The sequence below is a fragment of the Balaenoptera borealis genome, assembly GCF_965194805.1.
Source record: "Balaenoptera borealis genome assembly, chromosome: 3".
In the NCBI taxonomy this organism is placed as follows: domain Eukaryota; kingdom Metazoa; phylum Chordata; class Mammalia; order Artiodactyla; family Balaenopteridae; genus Balaenoptera; species Balaenoptera borealis.
In genome coordinates, this window is record NC_138866.1 from 135,805,845 (window position 1) to 135,829,655 (window position 23,811).

General features: G+C 46.6%; 1 protein-coding gene across 9 annotated transcripts in view; it reads left to right on the forward strand.

Annotated features, from left to right (window-relative positions):
* The window catches only part of LOC309626422 (protein FAM169B-like), a 91,443-nt gene extending 68,127 nt beyond the window's left edge, over positions 1-23,316 (forward strand). For 5 of the 9 annotated variants that reach the window (XM_082387108.1, XM_082387109.1, XM_082387102.1 and 2 more), the window contains 4 exons: positions 4,365-4,547; positions 8,343-8,474; positions 12,703-12,797; positions 14,036-14,670. In XM_082387108.1, coding sequence (XP_082243234.1) covers positions 4,365-4,547; positions 8,343-8,474; positions 12,703-12,797; positions 14,036-14,215 — 590 coding nt within the window. In that variant the 3' untranslated portion in view covers positions 14,216-14,670. Of the gene's footprint in view, positions 1-4,364; positions 4,548-8,342; positions 8,475-12,702; positions 12,798-14,035 lie in introns of all 9 variants that reach the window. The other 4 variants (XM_082387105.1, XM_082387106.1, XR_014243178.1 and 1 more) reach the window with 3 other exon arrangements.
* Positions 23,317-23,811: the final 495 nt, after the last annotated feature.

Here is a 23,811-nt window from a genome sequence, read left to right on the forward strand (position 1 = left end):
GTGGATTGGCTTCTTTTACTTAGTAATATGCTGTAAGGTTTCTGTATATCTTTTTATGGCACGATAGCTCATTTCCTTTTAGCACTGACTAGTATTCCATTATCTGGATGTACCATAATTTATTTATCCACTCTCCCATTGAAGCATATATTGGTTGCTTCCAAGTTTTGGTAATTATGAATATAGGCATTATAAACATTTGTGTGCTGGTTTTTGAGTAGACATAAGTTTTCAACTCCTTCAGGCAAATATAAATGAGCACAATTGCTGGATCCTATGGTAAGAGTAGGTTTAGTTTTGTAAGAAACCACCAAGCTGGGAGTTCCCTGGTGGCGCAGTGGTTAAGAATCCGCCTGCCAATTCAGGGGACATGAGTTCGATCCCTGGTCCGGGAAGATCCCACATGCTGCAGAGCAGCTAAGCCCATGCGCCACAACTACTGAGCCTGCTCTCTAGAGCCTGTGAGCCACAACTTCTTAGCCTGTGTGCCACAACTACTGAAGCCCGTGCGCCTAGAGCCCATGCTCCACAACAGGAGGAGCCACCGCAATGAGAAGCCCCACGCACCACAACAAAGAGTAACCCCCGCTCGCCACAACTAGAGAAAGCCTGCACGCAGCAACGAAGACTCAATGCAGCCAGAAATTTAAAAAAAAAGAAAAAAAAAAAGAAAAGAAACCACCAAGCTGTTATCCAGAGTGGCTGTACCATTTTGCAGTCCCACCAACAATGAAGGAGAGTTCCTTTTGCTCCACATCTTCAACAGCATTTTGGTATTTTCAGTGTTCTGGATTTTGGCCATTCTAATAGGTGTATGGTAGTATCTCACTGTTTTTAAATTTTTATTTCCCTGATGGTATATGATGTGGCACATCTTCTCATATGTTACTTGCCATCTGTACAGCTTCTTTGGTGAGGTGTCTATTAAGGTCTTTGGCCCACTTTTTAATCAAGTTGTTTGTTTTTTTGTTGTTGACCTTTATGAGCTCTTTGTATATTTTGGATAATGGTTCTTTATCAGATATGTCTTTTGAAGATATTTTTTCCCCCAGTTTGTGGCTTCTCATTCTCTTGACAGTGTCCTTCACAGAGCAGAAAAATTTGATTTTAATGAAATTCAACTGTCAATTTTTTCTTTCATGCATCATGCCTTTGATACTGTATGTACAAGTTTATTGCCAAACCCAAGGTCATCTAGATTTTCTCCTATGTTATCTTCTAGTTCTCTAGTTTTGCATTGTACATTTGTGTCTGTGATCCATTTTGAGCTACATTTTGTGAAGGGTTTAAGGTCTGTGTCTAGATTCATGGTTTTGCATGTGGACGTCCAACTGTCCCAGCATCGCTTGTTGAAAAGACTGTCCTTCCTCTATTCACTTTGCTTTGCTCCTTTGTCAGAGATCAGTTGACTGTGTTTGTGTGGGTCTCATTCTGGGCTCTGTTCTGTTGCAGCTTCATTCATTAATTTGTTCATTTTTAATTAATTAATTAATTTTTGGCTTATGGATGTCCAATCATTCCACCACAGTTTGTTGAAAAGTTTGTCTTTTCCCCCACTGAGTTACCATGGCATTTTGTAGAAATTCGGAGTGTAAGAGTTTACTTCTGGACTCTCACTTCTGCTCCATTGATCTATATGCCCACTGTTGCACCATTATCACACTGTCTGATTACCTTGATTTTATAAGAAGCTTTGAAATTGGTTAATATAAAACCTCCAACTTTGTTCTTCTTCTTCTTTTTTTTTTTCTGTTTTGTTTATCCTAGAGACTTTGCATTTCACATGAATTTTACTCTCAGCTTGTCAGTTTCCACAAAAGAGCCTGCTGGGATTTTGATAGGACTGGTGTTAAACTTACAGGTCAGTTTGGGAAGAATTGGCAACTTAACAGTATTGAGTCATCCAATCCAGCAGTCCCCAACCTTTTTGGCACCAGGGACTGGTTTCGTGGAAGACAGTTTTTCCATGGACCGGAGGGTGGGGTATGGTTTTGGGATGATTCAAGCACATTACATTTATTGTGCACTTTATTTCTATTATTATTACATTTTAATATATAATGAAATAATTATACAACTCACCATAATGCAGAATCAGTGGGAGCCCTGAGCTTGTTTTCCTGCAACTAGATGGTCCCATCTGGGGGTGATGGGAGACAGTGACACCTGAAGTGTGTTGCTTATGTCCAGTCTATTCTGTAAGATGCAGCTTAATTGTCACTTGCCACTCGCTGATAGGGTTTTGATATGATTCTGAAAGCAGTTGATTTATTATGGTCTCTGTGCAGTCAAACCTCTCTGCTAATGATAATCTGTATTTGCAGCCGCTCCCCAGTGCTAGCATCACTGCCTCAGCTCCACCTCAGATCATCAGGCATTAGATTCTCATAAGGAGCGTGCAACCTAGATCCCTCGCATGCACAGTTCACAGGAGGGTTTGTGCTCCTGTGAGAATCTAATTGCCGCCACTGATCTGACAGGAGGTGGAGCTCCGGCGGTAATACGAGTGATGGGGAGCGGCTGTAAATACAGATGAAGCTTCGCTCGCTTGCCCACTGCTCACCTCCTGCTGTGTGGCCTGGTTCCTAACAGGCCACGGACCGGTACTGGTCTGTGGCTTGGAGGTTGGGGACCCTGATCCAATCCATGAGCATGGAATTTCTCTTCATTTATTTAGATCTTCTTTAATTTCCCTCAACAATGTTTTGTGCTTTTCAGTATTTAAGGCTTATGCTTCTTTTGTTAAATATATTCCTGAGTATTTACTTTTTAATGCTGTTGTGAGTGGAATTGTATCTTTATTTAATTTTAAACATTCTTAGCTTTGAAGGACTTCACTGTTTGGGGACGATTGTTCTTGTTGTCTATAAAATTGGAAGTTATATAATTCCAACCCAGTTGGTGCTGTCATTTCAGGCACATTGAGGGTAAAGTCCAAATTCTTTACAATTACCATCTCAAGTGAATTGGGGTTGCTCGTTGGTCACAGATTATTTATTTATTCATTCATATTGGGCACAAAACCAACTATTTATTTAGCTCACCATTCTTTTGGTTGGTGATTTTGGTGAGGCTCAGCTGGGTGGTTTTCTGCCCTAGGCGGGGCTGGCCTATGTATCTGTGGTCACCTGCCCACCTGTTTCTTAAGACCAGCTAGATGTTGGCTGGGACCACGAGGGTGCCTGGGCCATGTTTCTCTCCTGGTGGCAGGCTAGCCTGGGTTTGTTCTTGTGGTGAGTGATAGGGATCTGTGAAAGAATGGAGGGGCCCTGGACCCCGAGAGGCCTAGGCTCGGAATGGGTGTGCTCTTGCCAGCTTCACTCTGTTGCTCAAAGTGAGTCACCAGGCCAGCAAGATTGAAGGGGAGAGGAAATAGACTCCATGTCTTGATGGGAGGACCTTCAAAATCACATGCAAAGGTGTGTGGATATAGGAAGGGGAATAATTGTGGCCATTTTTCAAACAGTTCACTACAGTAGCATGTAGCTCTGAATTCAGCCTGGCTAATTAGACTCAGAATCGTTTTTTTGTTTGTTTGGGAAATTACTCACCTTTGAATCTTTGCAGGCACAAATACCACCTCTTCCAACAGGAACTGACTACACGACATATTTCTTTTCCTGGATTCCAGTGCATCTAGAGCACAGGCAACTGTGCAGCTGGGAAGTGAGGAAGGTGATATAGTTGGGTGTGTGTGGCATTTCTAGCTAGGGTGACAACAGAGGTGACTGACTGCAAGGGTAGGTTCCTGTTGCAGAAACAGCAACTTTGCTGGTGTTAGTGCTGGTTGCAGTAAAGTTAAATTCAGGGTAGGAAAGTGGGAGAGGTGCCAGCTGTAGCCTCTCTTGCTCTGCAATAGCAGGGTCATTGATGTTCTATGGGAAACAGGACTTAGTCTGTTTGGGTCAAGTGTACTTTGCCATAATTGGCCATGGTGAACTCTGAACAAGTCCATGCTGTGGAGATGCGTTGGCTGGGTCTCCCAGCCCACATCAGGGAGAACTTTGACGTTGCCCAGATGCTCCTCCTTGGCTTTGGGGGTCTCTGAACTGTGCACAGTGAGGGAGGGATGTGAGGAGTCTGGGTGCACGACGGCCTCGCTCTGCTCAGTCACCTGGGTTTGCATTTCATTTCAGGGCAATAGCCTAGTGGCCTTGCTCACGGCAATTGACAATGTGTGGGCTGCCCAGTAAGCTGGAGAGCTGGTGGTTTAGGGTTATCTGCCGTTTGGTCTTCAGTGGGTTAGTTTGTGAGGCTTCACTGCTTCCAGGTGGTACCAGTGACCTGGCAAGTGGGAGTCCCGCCGGGTCCTGGCAGGCTAGACCAACCCAGGGGACAGCACGTGTCTCTTGCTTTCCCCTCAGGCAGCCTGTGTGGTGATGGCACGGGCGTGTGCTACCTGCTGCCTGTCTTAGACACCGTGTTTGTCCGGAGGAACCATCGCCGCCAGGGCCTGGGCCTGGCCATGCTGAGGGACTTCTGCCAGACGTTCCGAGAGGACGAGGCCCTGGGCATCAGCTGGCCCATCTCCCCTGCCATGTACCAAGGTAATCACTGCATCGGGAGGAGCGCTTGGGTAACAGGGATGGGTAACTCATGTGGGTTCCAGATGATTCTGGGGCGGGAGGTCCCTCAGAGCCACCGGCACCATGACACACCTGTGAGTTTTCTCTTTCCTCTGAGAGATCTCCTGTTGCTTCAGCACTGAGACTTTAAGCTTGATCACAAGGGGCGAACCTTTCCCAGTCCCTGAGAAAGAATTGGATTTAGAAATAATAAGAACCAAATCAACACAGCGTCAGAGAGAAGCAGAATCCAGGGAACCCACTGTGCTGCTGGTTGTTGCTGGGCCTCAGAGGGCCTTTGCTCTTGCACGGGAAGATGGTAGTCGTCACTTTACCTTTCCAACTTGGAGGCCCAGGGGGACCAGGAGCTGAGGGAAGGCAAGCTCCAAATGCACTGAGCCCTGGGCACCTGTGTAGCTCTTACTGCAGAAGATGGCTCCCCCCATCTGCTCTTGTCCTACCGAGTCCGTGTATTAGTCAGGGTTCTCCAGAGAAACAGAACCAGTAGGATATATATATATATATATATATATATATAGAGAGAGAGAGAGAGAGAGAGAGAGAGAGAGAGAGAGAAAGAGAGAGGGAGGGAGGGAGGGAGGGAGAGAGAGAGAGGGAGGGAGGGAGAGAGAGAGGGAGGGAGGGGGAGGGAGGGAGGGAGGGAGAGAGAGAGGGAAAGAGAGAGAAGAGATTTATTATAAGGAATTGGCTCAGACAACGTGGAGATTGAGATATCCTAAGATCTACAGTCAGCAAGCTGGAGGCTCAGGAGGACTGATGGTGTGTTTTCAGTCCAAATGTCAACAGGCTTGGGACCCAAGAAAAGCCAGTGTTTCAGTTCAAGTCCAAAGAATGGAAAAGACCAATGTCCCAGCTCAGTCAGTCAGGCAGGAGGAGTTCCTCTCACTTGTGGGAGGGTCAGACTTTTTGTTTGTAGTCAGGCCCTCAACTGATTGGCTGAGGTCCACCCATGATGGGGAGGGCAATCTGCTTTATTCTGTCTATGGATTCAGATGTGAATCCCAGAACTTCCCTGGTGGCACAGTGGTTAAGAATCCACCTGCCAATGCAGGGGACACGGGTTCAACCCCTGGTCTGGGAAGATCCCACATGCTGCAGAGCAATTAAGCCCATGTGCCACAACTACTGAGCCTACGCTCTAGAGCCCGTGAGCCACAACTACTGAGCCCACATGCCACAACTACTGAAGCCTGCACGCCTGGAGAGCATGCTCTGCAACAAAGAGAAGCCACCACAATGAGAAGCCTGCACACCGCAACGAAGAGTAGCCCCCACTCGCCACAACTAGAGAAAGCCCTCACACAGCAACAAAGACCCAACACAGCCATAAAAAAAAAAAAATGTGAATCTCATCCAAAAACACCCTCACAGACACACCCAGAATAATGTTTGACGAAATGTCTGGATACCCCTGGCCCACTCAAGTTGACATATAACATGAACTACCACAATCCTTCTCCAGGTTCTGGAAAAGAAATCTTAATATGTATTTGCCAGAGGAAATTCAGAAAGCCCTGATGTTAAATGTTTCACTCCAAATCAGCAAGGGTGGGAGATACTGGGGAGCATCTCCCAGGATCCACTGGTCCCCCATGAAGCACACCCACCCCACACTGGGCCCTGCCTCACTTCTTGTCGTACAGATACTTCTGGACCCTTACTATTGAGTTTCCAGTGTCCTTATGGTGTGAGAACAACAGTTAGGAGAGAAAAGCTGCGAAAGGCAAGGAAACTTCTGTTGCTCGGAAGTCATAAGAAAACCAGGCGAAAACATATTTTCCTCAAGTGGGTTTGGTCATTTCTTTGTATTTTCAAACTCTCCATCTCTCACAAAACTCTGAAGATCCTGAATTTGTGCAAAGAATACTGGAGGCTTGCTGCACTGGTTTGCTCACTTGGAGGTGTTGGAAAGTTCTGGAACTCCGGCACTGGTTCTCTGTCCATGCCCACATGCTGTCTGTCCCTCCCCTCATTCTCATTTCAGCTCTGAGACTTTGTTTGAGCGTGTTGGCCCCCAGGGCAGCCACCTCGGTCTCCCCTGGGCAGGAGCAGGCTCCAAAGGGCGGGGACCACCCGCAGGCCAGCACTGCAGAGACCCTCGCAGGGGCCTGTATCTCCACCTGGTAGAGAAAGGAGATCTGAAGGTACTGATTCTGAATCACACTTGGGGTCTCAGTTGCCCAGCCAAGGGTGCTGGGGCCTTGAGCTTCTACGTCACCCTGATTGTGCCTGGGCTCATGGGTGAGCAGGCAGAGTGTGGACAAAGCAGGACAAAGCAGCAGCTGGAGGCTCAAGGCCGGGTGTGGCTGCTTCACGCTTCACTGACCGCCTTTTATCCGGTACAGTCCTGCCCTTGGAATGGCCCAGAGGGCCTCCTGCCCAGGGCCCCACGCTTTAGCACCCTCTTGAAGCTGCACCTCTCTCCACGGGATGAGGAATCTGTGGGCCCAAGAGGACGTTCTCGCCTAGGCGCAGGCCACTCCTAAACCAGCTCAGGCAACCAGAACCCCAGGATTCCTGTCAGGGGCTGCCAAGGGCCCAAGTGGACTCCATCCTGGATCTGTGCCCCTAAGAGCAGAGGACGCCACCAATTTGCACATCCTTAGGCCCTGGGACAGCTGCTGGTGGGTTGTAGGTGGAGTGTGGGCGTGGTGTGTACATTTGTATGCACAGGCCCCTTGCCACGTGCTGGGAGCTAGGGTGGGAGGAAGGGGTGGGCTGCCAGCTGGGGGCCAGCGCTCTTGGCATTGCCACATTCAGGTGCAAAACTCCAAGGAGTCTAAGAATTCTAAATTTGAAACTGGCTTTTCCTGCTGTTAAGAAGTTATATTTGTCAAGACAGGAGAGCAGAACATTCTATCTAGCACTCGGCTAGCTTGGCTTACACCTTTTGAGTACTTAGCGTCATGCTCTGTGGGTTTCCATCTGTGCTCTTGCCCTGGGCCTGATGGAGCCCCCAGCACCTGCAGGACCAGGAGCTGCTTCCCATTCGGCTGGATTCGGGGCCCTGCCATGTGGAAATGCTCACCCTGTGAACGTGGCATAAAAGTCTACAACCTTGAGGGGGTTCTGGAGTCAAGGCGTCTGTGGATGAGCTGGAAGGCTCCCTGGGAGAAGAAGGCTGTGGAGGCTCAGAAAGAGGAAGGACAGTGCCTGTGGAGAGGACCGGGTGGGGTGCCATTATGGGCTGAATTGGGTCCCCCCCAAATTCTAACCCCCAAGGTGACTGTACGTGGAGATGGGGTCTATAAGGAGGTAACTGAGGTTAGATGAGGTCATAAGGGTGGGCCCTGATCCAATAGGACTGGTAAGAGGAGGTCCCAGTAAGAAGAGGAGACTAGGACACAGAAGGGTGTGGAAGGAAGACGGTGTGAAGACACAGTAAGAAGGAGCCATCTCCAAGCCAAGGAGAGAGGTCTTAGGAGAAGGCAAGCCTGCCAACACCTTGATCTCAGACTTCCAGCCTCCAGAGCTGTGAGACAATAAATGTCTGTTGTTTAAGGCCCTGGGTGTGTGGTGTTTTGTTGTGGCCGCCTGAGCAGGCTAAATGGGATGGATGAAAGTGGGAGGCGGGTGAGGAGGATGGCGGGCGGGGGGGTTGGCGTGGAGCCGTGGCAGCGCAGAGAGCTGGGGGTGGGCCGGGCCAGGCTGCAGGAAGGACGGAAGTGGCCGTGCCTGGGGACGCAGATGAGGGCCGGCGTGTGTGCACCAGGGCTGCGTGGGCCTCCCTGACTCCTGTGTGCAACTTCCCCTCAGTCTGTAGGAAGTTCCTGGCGGCGCATCCAGAGGAGCGGGGGCGCCTGTGGGAGGCGGAGCCCCCAGGAGCCTGGGGCCAGCGAGTCAACATCTGGCTGAAGGTTCAGCTTCAACAGGCAAGGCGTCCAGATTGTGAGTCGGGGTGAAAGCATGCCCTTTGGTCTGGTTATTTCCAGTGTCGGTAACGGAAGCACAGATTCACTGGTGCGGATCGAGTCAGGCTGCGCAGACGTTCTGTTTGTTGCTGTTGCAGGAATAGAGGAGGGAGTGAAACCCGGGCGGTGGCATCCTGGCCTTCCTCCACCTCCCATCCTGAACAAACCATACCTTCCAGACCCTCTTGCTCAAATAGATCTCCCCCACTTTAGCTAAATCAGAGACTCCCTGGGACTAAGGGTTCCCTGTTTCCAGTCGGAGAGGATCATTGAAACATGCGAGAGGGTTAATTGCCTCTGTCTAGCAGAAGGTCCCTGGAAAGCATTGTTTCCCGTAGGCAATGTGTGCATCTGGTAAAACTTCTAAGACCCACGAGGGTTTGCTGGAAGAGCGAGCTCTGTCCGTTCCTGCTCCGGGGAGGGTTCACGTGGGTGTGAGGCAGCGCCCCCTGTTCTGTGTCTGCGAGGGCCTGCCTTGTCCTTCTTGTCCTGTTTGATGTGTTTGACGGCAGCGCAGCATAAGCCCGACGGGTGAGCTTTTGGTTGTGTGGGCAGCCCTGTTACAGACACACAGGCCGTCTTCAGCGCGTTTGTGGCGGGTTTTTGATGGATGGGGTCTGTGCCCAGGTGGTGGGTCTGAGGGCTGGAGGGGCGAGCAGGGTGGCAGACACACATTGTCTTTAGGTCTCCAGGCTGCTTTCTGTCCACGTTCCTTCCACCTCTCCCAGGTAGGGGAGGACGGCCCACTGAGGCCCGGCCTCAGCTACAGCTGGAGGTGCAGCCGGGGGCAGGGCTGCAGGGGGGATGGGGGCGAGGGAGCATCTCTTTAAATTCACCGGCCATGATGAAAGCATGGCTGAGCTCCCTTCAGGGTCGAGTGCCACTTCCGAGGCTGCAGGTAGCTCATTAGGGGATGGATGGGCAGGCTGAGGTGCCAGGCTTTATCTTCCCATGGGTGACTGATTCCCCTGAGGTGGTGACAGGGGAGAGTGCCTGAGAGTTTATTGATGATGATGGTGATAGGTTTTGCTCCTCTGGTGCCTTTCAGCTAGGAGGCTTAATGGGTCTTTACAGATATTAATGGGGTGACCGGGCGCCTGGGAAGGAGGCTGTGGCAGGGCTGTGACTGTGATCCTAATGAGGCAGTTAAGTGACTTGCCCTGTGGCGTAGAAAGTCGGAAATGATGGGAAGCCAGCCAGGGTCCCAGGCCCTTGGCCGACCAGCCGTGTGGGTTTGTCTTTGGGCTTCACAAAGGAGCCTGCAGCCCCCATGCCTCCCGGCCTTTGTGGCTTGGACGTTGCACTTCCTTGGCTGGAAATGGAAAAAAAAATGGCTTGCCCATCAGAATGTGGAAATCATGTGGAAACTGCACAGGCTGGAGGGGGTTTGCAGGGAAGGACTTTTTTGCATAATTGGGGAGATGGCTTCCTCTGAGGAGTATTCCACTGGGGGTTATTTCAAGAGCTGAGAGAGTTGGTGTGGTCTGGTCAGAGGAAATGAGCTAGAATTCAGATGCCAGCCCTGTCACTTTAACTCACTCTGAGATGCACCAACTCTCTCCTTAAAACGGCAAATGAGGGGACTTTCACAGAGAAGGTTCCAGAAGCATGCTTGAGTCCCTTGAAGGAAGAAGGGTCATCATTATAATTAGGGATATAATTAGATTACCGAAACTATAATTTTTTGAAAAATTCTAAGTTGTGGTCTTTTCACTCCCTTTGTAAATCATGGCTAGTTCCCAGTTTCACCCACACCTCCTGTCTCCCCCCAGGGCCAGCAGTCAGGATTTTAACTCACTCCTGAAGGTTTTCCGCCAACCAGCTTCATTTTGTAACAATTTTGTCAGTCGGCGCTGACACTCAGGTTTTTTCCAGGCCGGCGAGTGGGGGCCACAGATGCGATCACAGATTAGCCCAGATGCTCTGCAGTTTCTCTGTTTTCGTCTGTTTCTCTCCTCACGGACATCAGCAAATGTTAGCCCACTGGGTTTTCCCACCCATCACCAAACAATGCAGATTCTAGAATCTTCTCTTCCCTGGAAATGTCACGAGGCCACTTAGTTTAATTTTAGTTTTAATCAGTCAGTTATTCTTAGAGTTGCTTTCTTGAATTGTTCTGTTTTTCAAATTCTATCTTTTGTCCCGTTATTTCTGACTATTATTTAGGAGGTTTCCTACAATTTCATGGGCCACAGAAATAGAACTATAAGCCAGAAGCCCGGTGGGGCCCGTTGCTTTTCACATTCTAACTAAGGTGTGGACATATTACAACATTCCACAACATTCCAACGGGAAATTAACTTCTCCTTTCAAATGTTTTAAAATCTGTTTTGAAGCAGTGTCATTTGTGGACTGGGGATTTTAGTTTGCACGGTCCTGACTGTTGATAACATCTGTGGCTTATAAAGGCCCTGAAAATATTTACAGGGTTATTCAGACTTTTTGAGAGAAGGAGTTTGTGGGAAACTTTTTTCTTCCTATACTCAGTTACATAGGAAGCCTTTGAAACTTGACCAATAGGATCAGAATTCTGTCCTATGTGACTTCCCCATTAGCTTGCACATGCCTAAGTTTCTTTACTGGGGGGGGGATGAAATTGAATATGTCAACAGTTGAATTTTTTTTTTTAAACGGAAAAAGTTGCTGGAGGCAGGAAGTAATTGCACACAGATTAAAAAAGAATTTTTTTTTCATTTTTAGGTTATATTTTTGCTTTCTTTCCAGGTGAATTTTTAATAGATTCAAGGGTCATCCATAGGGAAAATAGTTTTCTTCTGTTTGTGTTTAATTTTTAAAGCTAGAGGGAATGTACATAAAGAGATGTGAAATATTTGAGCTGAGGAAGTGGGGTCATTTTTCTAAAAGCCTGATGCTTAGCAGACTGCAGCTCTAACTTGTTTCAGCTTGTTCTGGAGAGTCGGGCATTACACAGACAAGTAGCAAGAGCAGGCATATGGGGGTGAGCCAGGCTGGGAAGGGCAGAGAACAGAACCACCGTGCTGGATGGGCATTTTGGTCTAATGCTGCTCTTTGAAAGGTTGTGTTGCTCCCTCTAGTGGCCACTGTTATCTACTGCAGCATCAGATGGTAACGCATAGGCATCTGCCTTTGACCTACCTGTGTGGCTGCTTCTCAGATTCTCATCCTTGTGAGTCCAAATTATCATTAATTTAAAAAAAGTATTGAACCTTCATTGCTTAGGAATAAAGTACAAGGGAAAGTTTGATAGCTATTAACATACTTCCATCCATAACACATAAAAACAAAGTTTCACACATCAGGAAAGGGAGAAAATTGATAATGGATTATCTACTTCATTCTCTCATTCATTCATTCACTCACTCATTCAGTTGATTACTGTTAACGGAGCATTTCTCAGCATTGGGAAGTGTCCAGGTGATTGGGATACAGTAGTCAATAAGGCTGGCTGAGAAGTGTCTGAGCTCATTTATGAGCTTATGGCTTTTGTGAAGGAAAGTACATGGGCAGCTACTACTGTATTATATAAAATCTTTCATATCAGAGAGGGCTAAAGAGGGCTGGTATTTTTAGATGCTTATGTTTCAATTTTGCCAAACCAAATTTTGCTCATTTATAGAGTCTGGAAATAAACTTTAAACATTTACTTACATAGGTAACAAGTAATACATTTATTCTTTATTCGAAAAATGTGTTTCATTTGTATTTTCAGCTCAAATGGAAAACTGCATATTTTTTTCCTAAGGGATCTGAACCCCTCACCACACCTCCACATATGGATTTTGGGGTGTGGGGAAGTGCACAGTAGGATAAGAAAGTCACCCCCTTCCAAGTTAGTACTGATTTGGTAGGAGGGGGGGGAGAGAGGCTGAATTAACATGTGTGATTATGGTCTCTCTTGTGAGTAAGAATTCCAGTGAGCAAAGAGGAGGGCCAAGGAATAGAATGGGAAATCTGACTGCATTTAATGCCTGAATAGTTGGGAGAATAGATCAAAATTCCAGCTCAGAAATGCTTGAATAGAACCACTCTCCCAATACCTGGAAGGTTTTCCTGTCCTTGGAGGGCATGTAGCAGGTGTCAGGGTGAAGGTCAAAAGGATAGAACTGGATCATGGGGATCCATGCTTTTGGAAGTGTCCCCATTATATTATTAATCTTTTGACTGTCCAGTCCCTTGGGAGTCACCCCATTTGCTCACCCTGCTCTCTTGCTTGGGGAGGGCAGCTCACCCAGGAAATTCCAAGGAGGAAGTGACTGCTCATGGGCACACTTCTCAAGACAGTGGACCCGGAATATCCCATAATGGAGAAGACAACAAGGTACAGTGACAAATGTGTGTCATTCTAGGACTAGTCATTGTGTCATGCTAGTGCAGTTTCCTAAATACCTCTGCTCTGGGATCCTCTGGGGCAGCAGGCCGTTGATTTATGATCAGAATCTCCGAGCTGCAGTGGGAGGAGAGGCCATTGCAATTAGACTTTTCACAGTCCTCTTCTCTAAGCTAGACAAGCTCTGACGAAGCCAAAACTAAACAGAGAACACATGGGAATGAGCCATAATTTTGCATCGTTAAGGAAATACTGAAAAATCTGAATTTCAGATTCTGTGACGGACCAGTATCTTTCAAGCAGAACTAATGTGTGGACAAATTTATCTTTCTTTCCTTCCCCATCCCTCAAGCCCAGATGCTAGAAAATGGAATAGGGCATTAGGTTATGAGATGGTTCAGAGCAATGGTAGAACCACGGGTAAGGATGGTTCCTGAATATTTCTTGCTGACCTGTTGTCATTCAGTAGTTTATAAGATTTTGGAGTGATATGATTCCACGAGTATTTTCCTGAGGCCAAGCCAGACACTTGTCCACCCAAGGTGATTGTGCTGACGTCCATTTGCTGGCATGGAAGGGCCTTTGCTCTGGAATCCCTAAAGAATCGATAATGACATTAAACTCCAAAACTTACAAATGCATTTTGTGGGGAATGCTGCTTATCTTGGAAAACAGATGGTTCTGGGATAGAAGACTCAACATCAAAGGCATAAAACATCGCAGAAAGTGCTGGATTATCTTAGAAAAGCTGACTGGTGTCTGACATCAGTTCTAGCCATCTGGCAGAGGAGGGCCTTCCTGTTCCTTGGGTCACAGTGGAAAGATGGGCTGTCAGGCTACTGAACCGAGTGTGTGCTTTGCCTCTGTGCTAATCTCTGACTCTCCTTTTAAACCTTGAAGGCCGTTAGAGGAAGCAGGAGGTGCCCAGTGTGACCTGATGCCTGCGGGCGTGTGTCTGGGGAAGTCTGTGCTTCCCCACTTTTGTAGTAGTGCCTGCTTGCCTTGTTCTCTCTTGGATCTCCCCAGGCCAGGACTTAATGTCCCACCACTAAACATATATTCCCATCAGTAAATCTGTGCTCAGAGCATCTTATGTACAGAACACGGTGTCCCCGTGGCTGGCCTGGTGTGTGAACCTGGCTCGCCTGCTCTGACTCTGAGCTCGCGGTGCAGGGCGCAGCCAGACCAGCGTTAATTGGGATGCTATGTTGATTCTTTTCTGGTTTCAGGAGAGGATCAGTGGAGAAGAACTGGAGAAGAATGATCGAGATTGCGCAGTGACAGAAGCAGCTGGGTGGCTTGGGAGAGCATGCTGGGCTGAGCAGGAGGGGAAGGAAGCCAAGAGCATGGCGGTGGATGCCGGGCTGCCCCCAGGGTCGTGGCGGAAGCACAAGCGTCCCAGCTCCTAACCCCTGACTCGCAGAGGCTGAGCTGAGTCCACTGAGAGGCTTGCCTAGGCTCCAGCGGACATGGGTTTGAGAGCTACCTGCCACTCCATGCTCCTGTCGCTGGGAGCTGGCCTCTGTCCTTGCCGTGCTGTCATTTGAGGAGCAAATGACCACACAGACCTTCCTACCTCAGGCTTGATGTGCGGGCTCAGGTGATGGGAAGCCTGAGAAGCCCCTCATTTAATCCGAAAGCGCTGTACAGGGGCAAGTAATCATTTTCCCACGCTCAGATTTCAGAAGCCCATTCATTAAACCTAACATGGTTTCTCTTGCTCAGGATGAATTTGTAAAGACTTCACTGGAGCCACATGACTACGCCTCTTTCTTCAGCACAAGAAAGCTCAGGGCTGCCCCGTCCACACTGCAGAAGTCCCTCTGGGGTTTGCCCACGACAGCCCTGCTGTAACTGCAAGACCCCAGACACCAGAGGGGTTTCCAAGGAGACATGTTTCTTTCTGGAGAAGCTTCAGCCACGTCGGAAGCTCCCTGAGGGCAGGGCCAGGCTGCCTGGTGCACACCCAGGCCTCTGGCTCACGTCTGGCTGGTGCAGGAGGCGCTCAGAGCGGGCCCCAGGCGGGCGCCAGGATCATAGCAGCACCTACTTCCCAAGGGAACCGCCGGAGGGGACCTCGGGCTGATGGCCCTTCTATAGTATTGGTGCCTTCAGCGGACAGTCTTGTGCTAATAAAGGTGACTGTAAAGGTGACAGCCTGGCCCGCACGTGACAGCAGCCCCCCTTTCTACATACCTACACAGCCCTGCTCCGGCACGTGCCCAGCCGCCGTCAGGGTTCCTGTGCCCCGGACCTCAGTGAGGACAGGCGAGGCTGGTCGTGGCCAGAGCTGCTGCCTGTTCACAGGGTAAGGCACAGTCCAGGCAGCTTCGCGAGGTCTCAGAGCCTGTCTCCTGAGAGCGGGATGGGCTTTCTCCGCAGTCAGCGTGGGCTCTCCCAGGGTCAGTAGGATTCTTTCCAGGGAAGGCTGGTCAGGTCGTCTTGGGGCGGGCAACCCAAGTGCCGCCTTGACTTCTGGGGAATGCAAACCTGATTGTATCACCAAGGACACCCCACCCCCTCTGTGGCTCGACACTGTCTTTGCAGCACCCAGGGCCTGTCACAGAGGGCCCCGCTGACGCCGCACCCGCCTCTGGGCTCGCCCGCCCTGTCTTCTGTTTCCTGGCTGCCTGGGCCTCCCCATCCTCAGACACACCAGAGTCTCACTTAGGGTCTGCTGGGGGTCTGTGCCTTCCCCTCCCTCCCCACTCCCTCCTGCATGCACACACACACACACGCACACACGTCAGGCTCGTTCCTGCTTACACATCTGGTTTCAGCTCAGGTGTCCCCTCCTTCCCACGTGGCCTCTAAGCACTGGTCACCCGCTGGGCCTCCCTGAGCTTCCTCAGGAGTGAGGGGTGACACCTTCCTTCTGTTCCTCTGCTGCTAGGCCCTGGAGAGGTGGGTGGAAGGACAGTTTCAACCTTTTAGGGATATAGTGAAGTCTGTCCTGGAGGCCGGGGGTGGGAAGAAGACGACTGCTGCCGAGCGCTGGCAAGATACTTGCTGCTTCCCTGAGTGGTTAAAGGGTACATGGGGTGGGACCTCTGTTACTTATTTACTCACCCATGTGTCCATCCATCCATCCATCCTCCCACCCATCCATTTCCCTGTCCCTCTCTTGCTCTCTCCCTCCATCTCTCCGCTCATCTTCCCACCCACGCATTTACTCATCTGTTCACATCTATCCATCCATCCATCCTGCTGTACAACAGACATTCAGTGTGCTTGCTCAGGGCCAAGCCCTGTGCCGGGCACAGGGAACATACAGATAAGTGCAGCATGGTCCCTGGACTCAAGGAAACTCTTTTCTGGAAGGGTCCCTCCTGGAATCTTCCAATACGCTTGTCTCTCTTACATTCGTTAGAAAGAGGGACGAGTCCAACTGAATAGAAACAGTTTAGAGCTCCATACGGAGACGTGAAGTCCCACAGTGCACGTAGGCTCTCTGGGAAGGAGGCACAGCCATACAAGTGGTCTCAAGTCTGTAGCCGAGGGGCTGCTGTGTGTGAGGTCAGATGTAACCTTTCACACGTGGTGTAAATGTGAGCTGTGAACATTTCACTGTTTGAGATAAATCACTGGTGCTTTCTATTTACGAGGAAATGAACTGATCAAAGTGGCTCAGGGGTTTGATGAAGTTACTATCAATAAGAGAATCCTCCCAAGGAAGAAAAACTGATGTGTTGATGTAATTCATTTAAAGATGTACGAACAAATCACATGGCGTTAGAGGGAAGCATGGTGGAGCTCAGAGCAGCCGCTCCCTGGCAGAGCACAGCCCTGTCGGTGTGGGGCTCTCTGCAGGGTTCCTTCCAAGTGGCAGGCGTGCACGAGGACTGTCAGAGAGGCTGTGCATGGTGTGTTTTATTTTTATTTTTAAAAAATTTATTTTATTATTTTTTTATTGGAGTATAATTGCTTTACAATGTTGTTTTAGTTTCTGCTGTACAATGAGGTGAATCAGCTATATGTATACCTATATCCTCTCCTTCTTAGGCCTCCCCTCCCTCCCCCATCCCACCCATCTAGATTGTCACAGAGCACCAAGCTGAGCTTCCTGTGCCTTATAGCATGTTCCTGCTAGCTATCAGTTTTACATATGGTAGTGTATATATGTCAATCCTAATCTCCCAATTTGTCCCACCCTCCCCTTCCCGCCCTGTGTCCACATGTCCGTTCTCTACATCTGTGTCTCTATTTCTGCCCTGCAAATAGGTTCATCTGTACCATTTTTCTAGATATGCGTTAATATACAATATTTGTTTTTCTCTTTCTGTCTTACTTTGCTCTGTATGACAGACTGTAGGTCCATCCACATCTCTACAAATGACCCAATTTCGTTCCTTTTTATGGCTAAGTAATATTCCATTGTATATATGTACCACATCTTCTCTATCCATTCATATGCTGATGGACACTTAGGTTGTTTCCATGTCCTGGCTATTGTAAATAGTGCTACAATGAACATTGGGGTACATATGTCCTTTTGAATTTTGAATTATGGTTTTCTCAGGGTATATGCCCAGTAGTGGGATTGCTGGGTCATATGGTAGTTCTATTTGTAGTTTTTGAAGGAACCTCCATACTGTTCTCCACAGTGGATGTATCAATTTACATTCCCACCAACACTGCAAGAGGGTTCCCTTTTCTCCACACCCTCTCCAGCATTTATTGTTTGTAGATTTTTTGATGATGGCCATTCTGACTGGTGTGAGATGATACCTCATTGTAGTTTTGATTTGCATTTCTCTAATAGTTAGTGACGTTGAGCATCTTTTCATGTGCCTCTTGGCCATCTGTATGTCTTCTTTGGTGACATGTCTATTTAGGTCTTCTGCCCATTTTTTAATTGGGTTGTTTGATTTTTTGATATTGAGCTCCATGAACTGTTTGTATATTTTGGAGATTAATCCTTTGTCTATTGCTTCATTTGCAAATATTTTCTCCTATTCTGAGGATTGTCTTTTCGTCTTGTTTATGGTTTCCTTTGCTGTGCAAAAGCTTTTAAGTTTAATTAGGTCCCATTTGTTTATTTTTGTCTTAATTTCCATTACTCTAGGAGGTGGGTCAAAAAGATCTTGCTGTGGTTTATGTCAAAGAGTGTTTTTCCTATGTTTTCCTCTAAGAGTTTTATACTGTCCAGTCTTACATTTAGGTCTTTAATCCATTTTGAGTTTATTTTTGTGTATGGTGTTAAGTAGTGCTCTAATTTTATTCTTTTACATGTAGCTGTCCAGTTTTCCCAGCACCACTTATTGAAGAGGCTGTCTTTTCTCCATTGTATGTTCTTGCCTCCTTTGTCATAAATTAGGTGACCATATGTGCATGGGTTTATCTCTGGGCTTTCTATCCTGTACCATTGATCTATATTTCTGTTTTTGTGCCAGTACCATACTGTCTTGATTACTGTAGCTTTGCAGTATAGTTTGAAGTTGGGGAGTCTGATTCCTCCAGCTCTGGGTTTCTTTTCTCAAGAGTGCTTTGGCTATTCGGGGTCTTTTGTGTTTCCATACAAATTGTAAAATTTTTTGTTCTAATTCTGTGAAGAATTCCATTGGTAATTTGATAGGGATTGCATTGAATCTGTAGATTGCTTTGGGTAGTATATTCATTTTCACAATATTGATTCTTTCAATCCAAGAACATGGTATATTTCTCCATCTGTTTATGTCATCTTTGATTTCTTTCATCAGTGTTTTATAGTTTTCTGAGTACAGATCTTTTGCCTCCTTAGGTAGGTTTATTCCTAAGTATTTTATTCTTTTTGTTGTGATGGTAAATGGGATTATTTCCTTAATTTCTCTTTCTGATTTTTCGTTGTTAATGTATAGGAATGCAAGCGATTTCTGTCCATTAATTTTGTATCCTGCAACCTTACCAAATTCATTGATTAGTTCTAGTAGTTTTCTGGTGGCATCTTTACGATTTTCTATGTATGGTATCATGTCATCTGCAAACAGTGACAGTTTTACTATTTCTTTTCCAATTTGGATTCCTTTTATTTCTTTTTCTTCTCTGATTGCCATGGCTAGGACTTCCAAAACTATGTTTAATAAGAGTGGTAAGAGTGGACATCCTTGTCTTCTTCCTGATCTTAGCGGAAATGCTTTCAGTTTTTCAGCATTGAGAATGATGTTTCCTGTGGGTTTGTCATATATGACCTTTATTATGTTGAGGTAGGTTCCCTCTATGCCCATTTTCTGGAGAGTTTTTATCATGAATCGGTGTTGAATTTTGTCAAAAGCTTTTTCTGCATCTATTGAGATGATCATATGGTTTTTATTCCTTAATTTGTTAATATGGTGTGTCACATTGATTGATTTGCATATATGGAAGAATCCTTGCATTCCTGCGACAAATCCCACTTGATCATGGTGTATGATCCTTTTAATGTGTTGTTGGATTCTGTTTGCTAGTATTTTGCTTTTGTGTATATGTTCATCAGTGATATTGGTCTGGAATTTTCTTTTATTGTGACATCTTTGTCTGGTTTTGGTATCAGGGCGATGGTGGCCTCATAGAACGAATTTGGGAGTGTTCCTCCCTCTGCAGTTTTTTGGAAAAGTTTGAGAAGGACGGGTGTTAGCTCTCCTCTAAATGTTGGATAGAATTCGCCTGTGAAGCCATCTGGTCCTGGACTTTTGTTTGTTGGAAGATTTTTTAATTACAGTTTCAATTTCATTACTTGTGATAGGTCTGTTTATATTTTCTAATTCTTCCTGGTTCAGTCTTGGGAGATTGTACTTTTTCAAGAATTTGTCCATTTCTTCCAGGTTGTCCATTTTATTGGCATACAGTTGTTTGTAATAATCACTTTTAATTCTTTGTATTTCTGTGGTGTCAGTTTTGATTTCTCCTTTTTCATTTCTGATTTTATTGATTTGTGTCCTCTCCCTTTTTTTCTTGATGAGTCAGGCTAAATGTTTATCAATTTTGTTCATCTTCTCAAGGAACCAGCTTTTAGTTTTGTTGATCTTTGCTATTGTTTTCTTCTTTTCTATTTCATTTATTTCTGCTCTGATCTTTATGATTTCTTTCCTTCTACTGACTTTGGGTTTTCTTTGTTCTTCTTTCTCTAGTTGCTTTAGGTGTAAGATTTGATTGTTTATTTGAGATTTTTCTTGTTCTTGAGGTGAGATTGAATTGCTATAAAATTCCCTCTTAGAACTGCTTTTGCTACATCCCATAGGTTTTGGGTTTTCATGTTTTCGTTGTCATTTGTTTCTATGTATTTTTTAATTTCCTCTTTGATTTCTTCAGTGATCTCTTGATTATTTAGTAGTGTACTGTTTAGCTTCCATGTATTTTTGTTTTTTACAGTTTTTTTCCTGTAATTGATTTCTAATCTTATAGTGTTGTGGTCAGAAAAGATGCTTGATACGATTTCAATTTTCTTAAATTTTCTGAGGCTTGATTTGTGATCCAAGATGTGATCTGTCCTGGAGAATGTTCCGTGTGCACTTGAGAAGAAAGTGTATTCTGCCACTTTTGGGTGGAATGTCCTATAAATATCAATTAAATCTGTTTGGTCTGTTGTGTTTCCTTATTTATTTTCTGTTTATTTAGAAAGCTTGTGTTTCCTTATTTATTTTCTGTTTGGATGATCTGTCCATTGGTGTAATTGGGGTGTTAAGGTCCCTTACTGTTGTGTTACTGTTGATTTCCCCTTTTATGGTTGTTAGCACTTGCCTTATGTATTAAGCTGCTCCTATGTTGGGCACATAAATATTTATAATTGTTATATCTTCTTCTTGGATTGATCCCTGATTATTATGTAGTGTCCTTCCTTGTCTCTTGTAACATTCTTTATTTTAAAGTCCATTTTATCTGATATGAGTATTGCTACTCCAGCTTTCTTTTGATTTCCATTTGCATGGAATATCTTTTTCCATACCCTCACTTTCAGTCTGTATGTGTCCCTAGGTCTGAAGTGCGTCTCTTGTAGACAGCAGATATATGGGTCTTGTTTTTGTATCCATTCAGCCAGTCCGTGTCTTTTTGTTGGAGCATTTAATCCATTTACATTCAAGGTGATTATCGATATTTTCCTATTACCATTTTCTCAATTGTTTTGGATTTGTTTTTGTGGGTCTTTTCCTTCTCTTGTGTCTCCTGCTTAGAGAAGTTCCTTTAGCATTTGTTGTAAAGCTGGTTTGGTGGTGCTGAATTCTCTTAGCTTTTGCTTGTCTGTAAAGCTTTTGATTTTTATATCAAATCTGATTGAGATCCTTGCTGGGTGGAGTAATCTTGGTTGTAGGTTTTTCTTTTTCATCACTTTAAGTATATCCTGCTGCTCCCTTCTGGCCTGCAGAGTTTCTGCTGAAAAATCAGCTGATAACCTTATGGGGATTCCCTTGTATGTTATTTTTTGCTTTTCCTTTGCCGCTTTTAATATTTTTTCTTTGAATATAATGTTAGTTTGATTAATATGCGTCTTGGTTTTTTTCTCCTAGGGGTTATCCTGCCTGGGACTCTCTGCGCTTCCTGGACTTGGGTGGCTGTTTCCTTTCCCATGTTAGGGAAGTTTTCTACTATAATCTCTTTGAATATTTTCTCAGACACTTTTTTTTTTCCTATTCTTCTTCTGGGACCCCTATAATTCGAATGTTGGTGCGTTTAGTGTTGTCCCAGTGGTTTCTGAGATTGTCTTTAATTCTTTTCATTCTTTTTTCTTTATTCTGCTCCTTGGCAGTTATTTCCACCATTCTGTCTTCCAGCTCACTTATTCGTTCTTTTGACTCAGTTATTCTGTTATTGATTCCTTCTAGTGTATTTTTCATTTCAGTTACTGTGTTGTTCATCTCTTTTTGTTCTTTAGTTCTTCTAGATCTGTGTTAAACATTTCTTGTATTTTCTTAATCTGTGCCTCCATTCTATTTCTGAGATTCTGGATCATCTTTACTATCATTACTCTGTATTGTTTTTCAGGTAGGTTGCCTATTTCCTCTTCTTTGGTCTTGTAGGTTTTTACCTTACTTTTTCATCTGTAACATACTTTTTTGTCATCTCATTTTTTTTTTTTGATGGGTGGGATTGTGTTCCTATCTTACTGGTTGTTTGGCCTGAGGCTTCCAGCACTGGAGTTTGTAGACTGTTGGGTACAGCTGGGTCTTGGTGCCGAGATGAGGACCTCCAGGAGACCTCACTGCGATGAATATTCCCTGGGGTCTGTGGTTCTCTTTTAGTCCAGTGGTTCAGACTCAGAGCTCCCACTGCCAGAGCTCAGGCCCGACCCCCGTCTTGTGAACCAAGATCCTGCAAGCTGCATAGGGTGGCCAAAAAAAAAAAAAGCAGAACAATAACAAACAGTAAAAAATAAAATAAGATTAGAAGACTAACAGATATGTTAGAAAAAATAAATATAGATGAAACAACAATCAGAAGGTAAAACAGAACCACAGTAGCAAAAAGGAGGAAAAAACAAAAAGCTGCAAAAGGCCTTGGCTGTGGGGGGCAGGGCTTTGGCGGTGGGAGGGGGTCTAAGCTTAGGACCCACATGCAGGAAAAGGCCCTGGGGGTGGGGGTGAGGGGCGGGGCTTAGGCTCAGCACAGCCGGTGGGGCCCACGAGTGCCTCTGGCCTCAGAGGGCTGAGGATCAGGTCCCGGACCCCAGCAGGCTCCCTAGGCCTGAGTGGCCAGGGGAAATGCTAGGCGCGTTCCCCCCGATCCTCTGATCCCAGAGAGCTCCTCCCCATCTGCCTCTCCTCTTCTTCCTCCCCACCACCCACGCCCCTAGGACCAATGGGGCTGGAGGGGGCCCTGGAAGGCGGAGGGCCCGGCCTGGGACCCCAGCAAGCTTCCCGGGGCTTGAGTGGGCAGGGGAAAGTAGTTGCATCTCCCTTGATCCTCCGATCCTGGAGGGTCCCTCCCCAGTCGCCTCTTCTCTTCTCCCCGCACACCTCCACAACCCTAGGACCCACACGGCCGGAGGGTGCCTTGGTGGGTGGAGGACCTTGCCTGGGAGCCCAGCAGGCTTCCCAGGGCCTGAGTGGGTGGGGGAAACACCAGCTGCACTTTCCCTGATCCTCTGGTCCTGGTGGGTACCCCCACCTCATCTGCCTCTCCTCCTCTTCCCCCTCCTCTGTCCCTCCTATGCCCCTAGGACCCATGCTGCCAGAGGGGGTCTCGGAGGGTGGAGGACCAGGCCCAGGACCCCTGCAGGCTTCTCGGGGCCCAAATGGGCAGGAGAAACGCTAGCCACACTCCCCCCTGATCCTCTGAGCCTCCGAGGGTCCCTCCAGGTGTGGGAACCCCTCCCTTCTCCCAGCCACCCCTCAGGGGTGCCAGTCCTGTCTGATCTCCACTTCTCCTCCCTCCTCACTCCCCCCCACATCCTACCTGGTCACTCAGGGGTTCCTCCCTCTTCCTTGGGCGTTGGAGTCCCCACCCGTGTCTGGTAGATGCCCTAGTTGTGGGGAGATGTGAACTCTGCGTCCTCCCACTCCGCCATCTTGACTCTGCTTCTCTGGTGTGTTGTTTTATTAAATCACTGTTTTAAAATTTATTATTCCGTTCCTCCATGTTCTTGCCTGTTATTATATAACAGCTCTGTTGAGATATAATTTACAATCCATCAAGTTTATTTCTTTTAAAGTATATACTGTCGTGGTTTCTAGTATGTTTACAGAGTTGTGCAACCACCACCACAGTCAGTACCTCAAAAAGAAACCCTGTACCCATTAGCAGTCTCTCCCTTTCCACCTACCACCCAGCCCTAGGCAACCACAAATTCTACTTTCTCTCTCTAGAATTGCCTATTGTGGACATGTCATACAAGTGGGATCATACAACGTGTGGTCATTTGCATCTCTCTTTTCTTTTTTTCATTTAGCATAACGTTTTTAAGGTTCATCCATGTCGTAGCATGTATGAGAATAACTGAAGAATATTCCACCGTATGGATATACCACTTTTTACAAATCCATTTCTTGATTGATGGACTTTTGGGTTGATGTCAGTTTTTGGCAACCATCAATAATGCTGCTATGAACATTGTGTT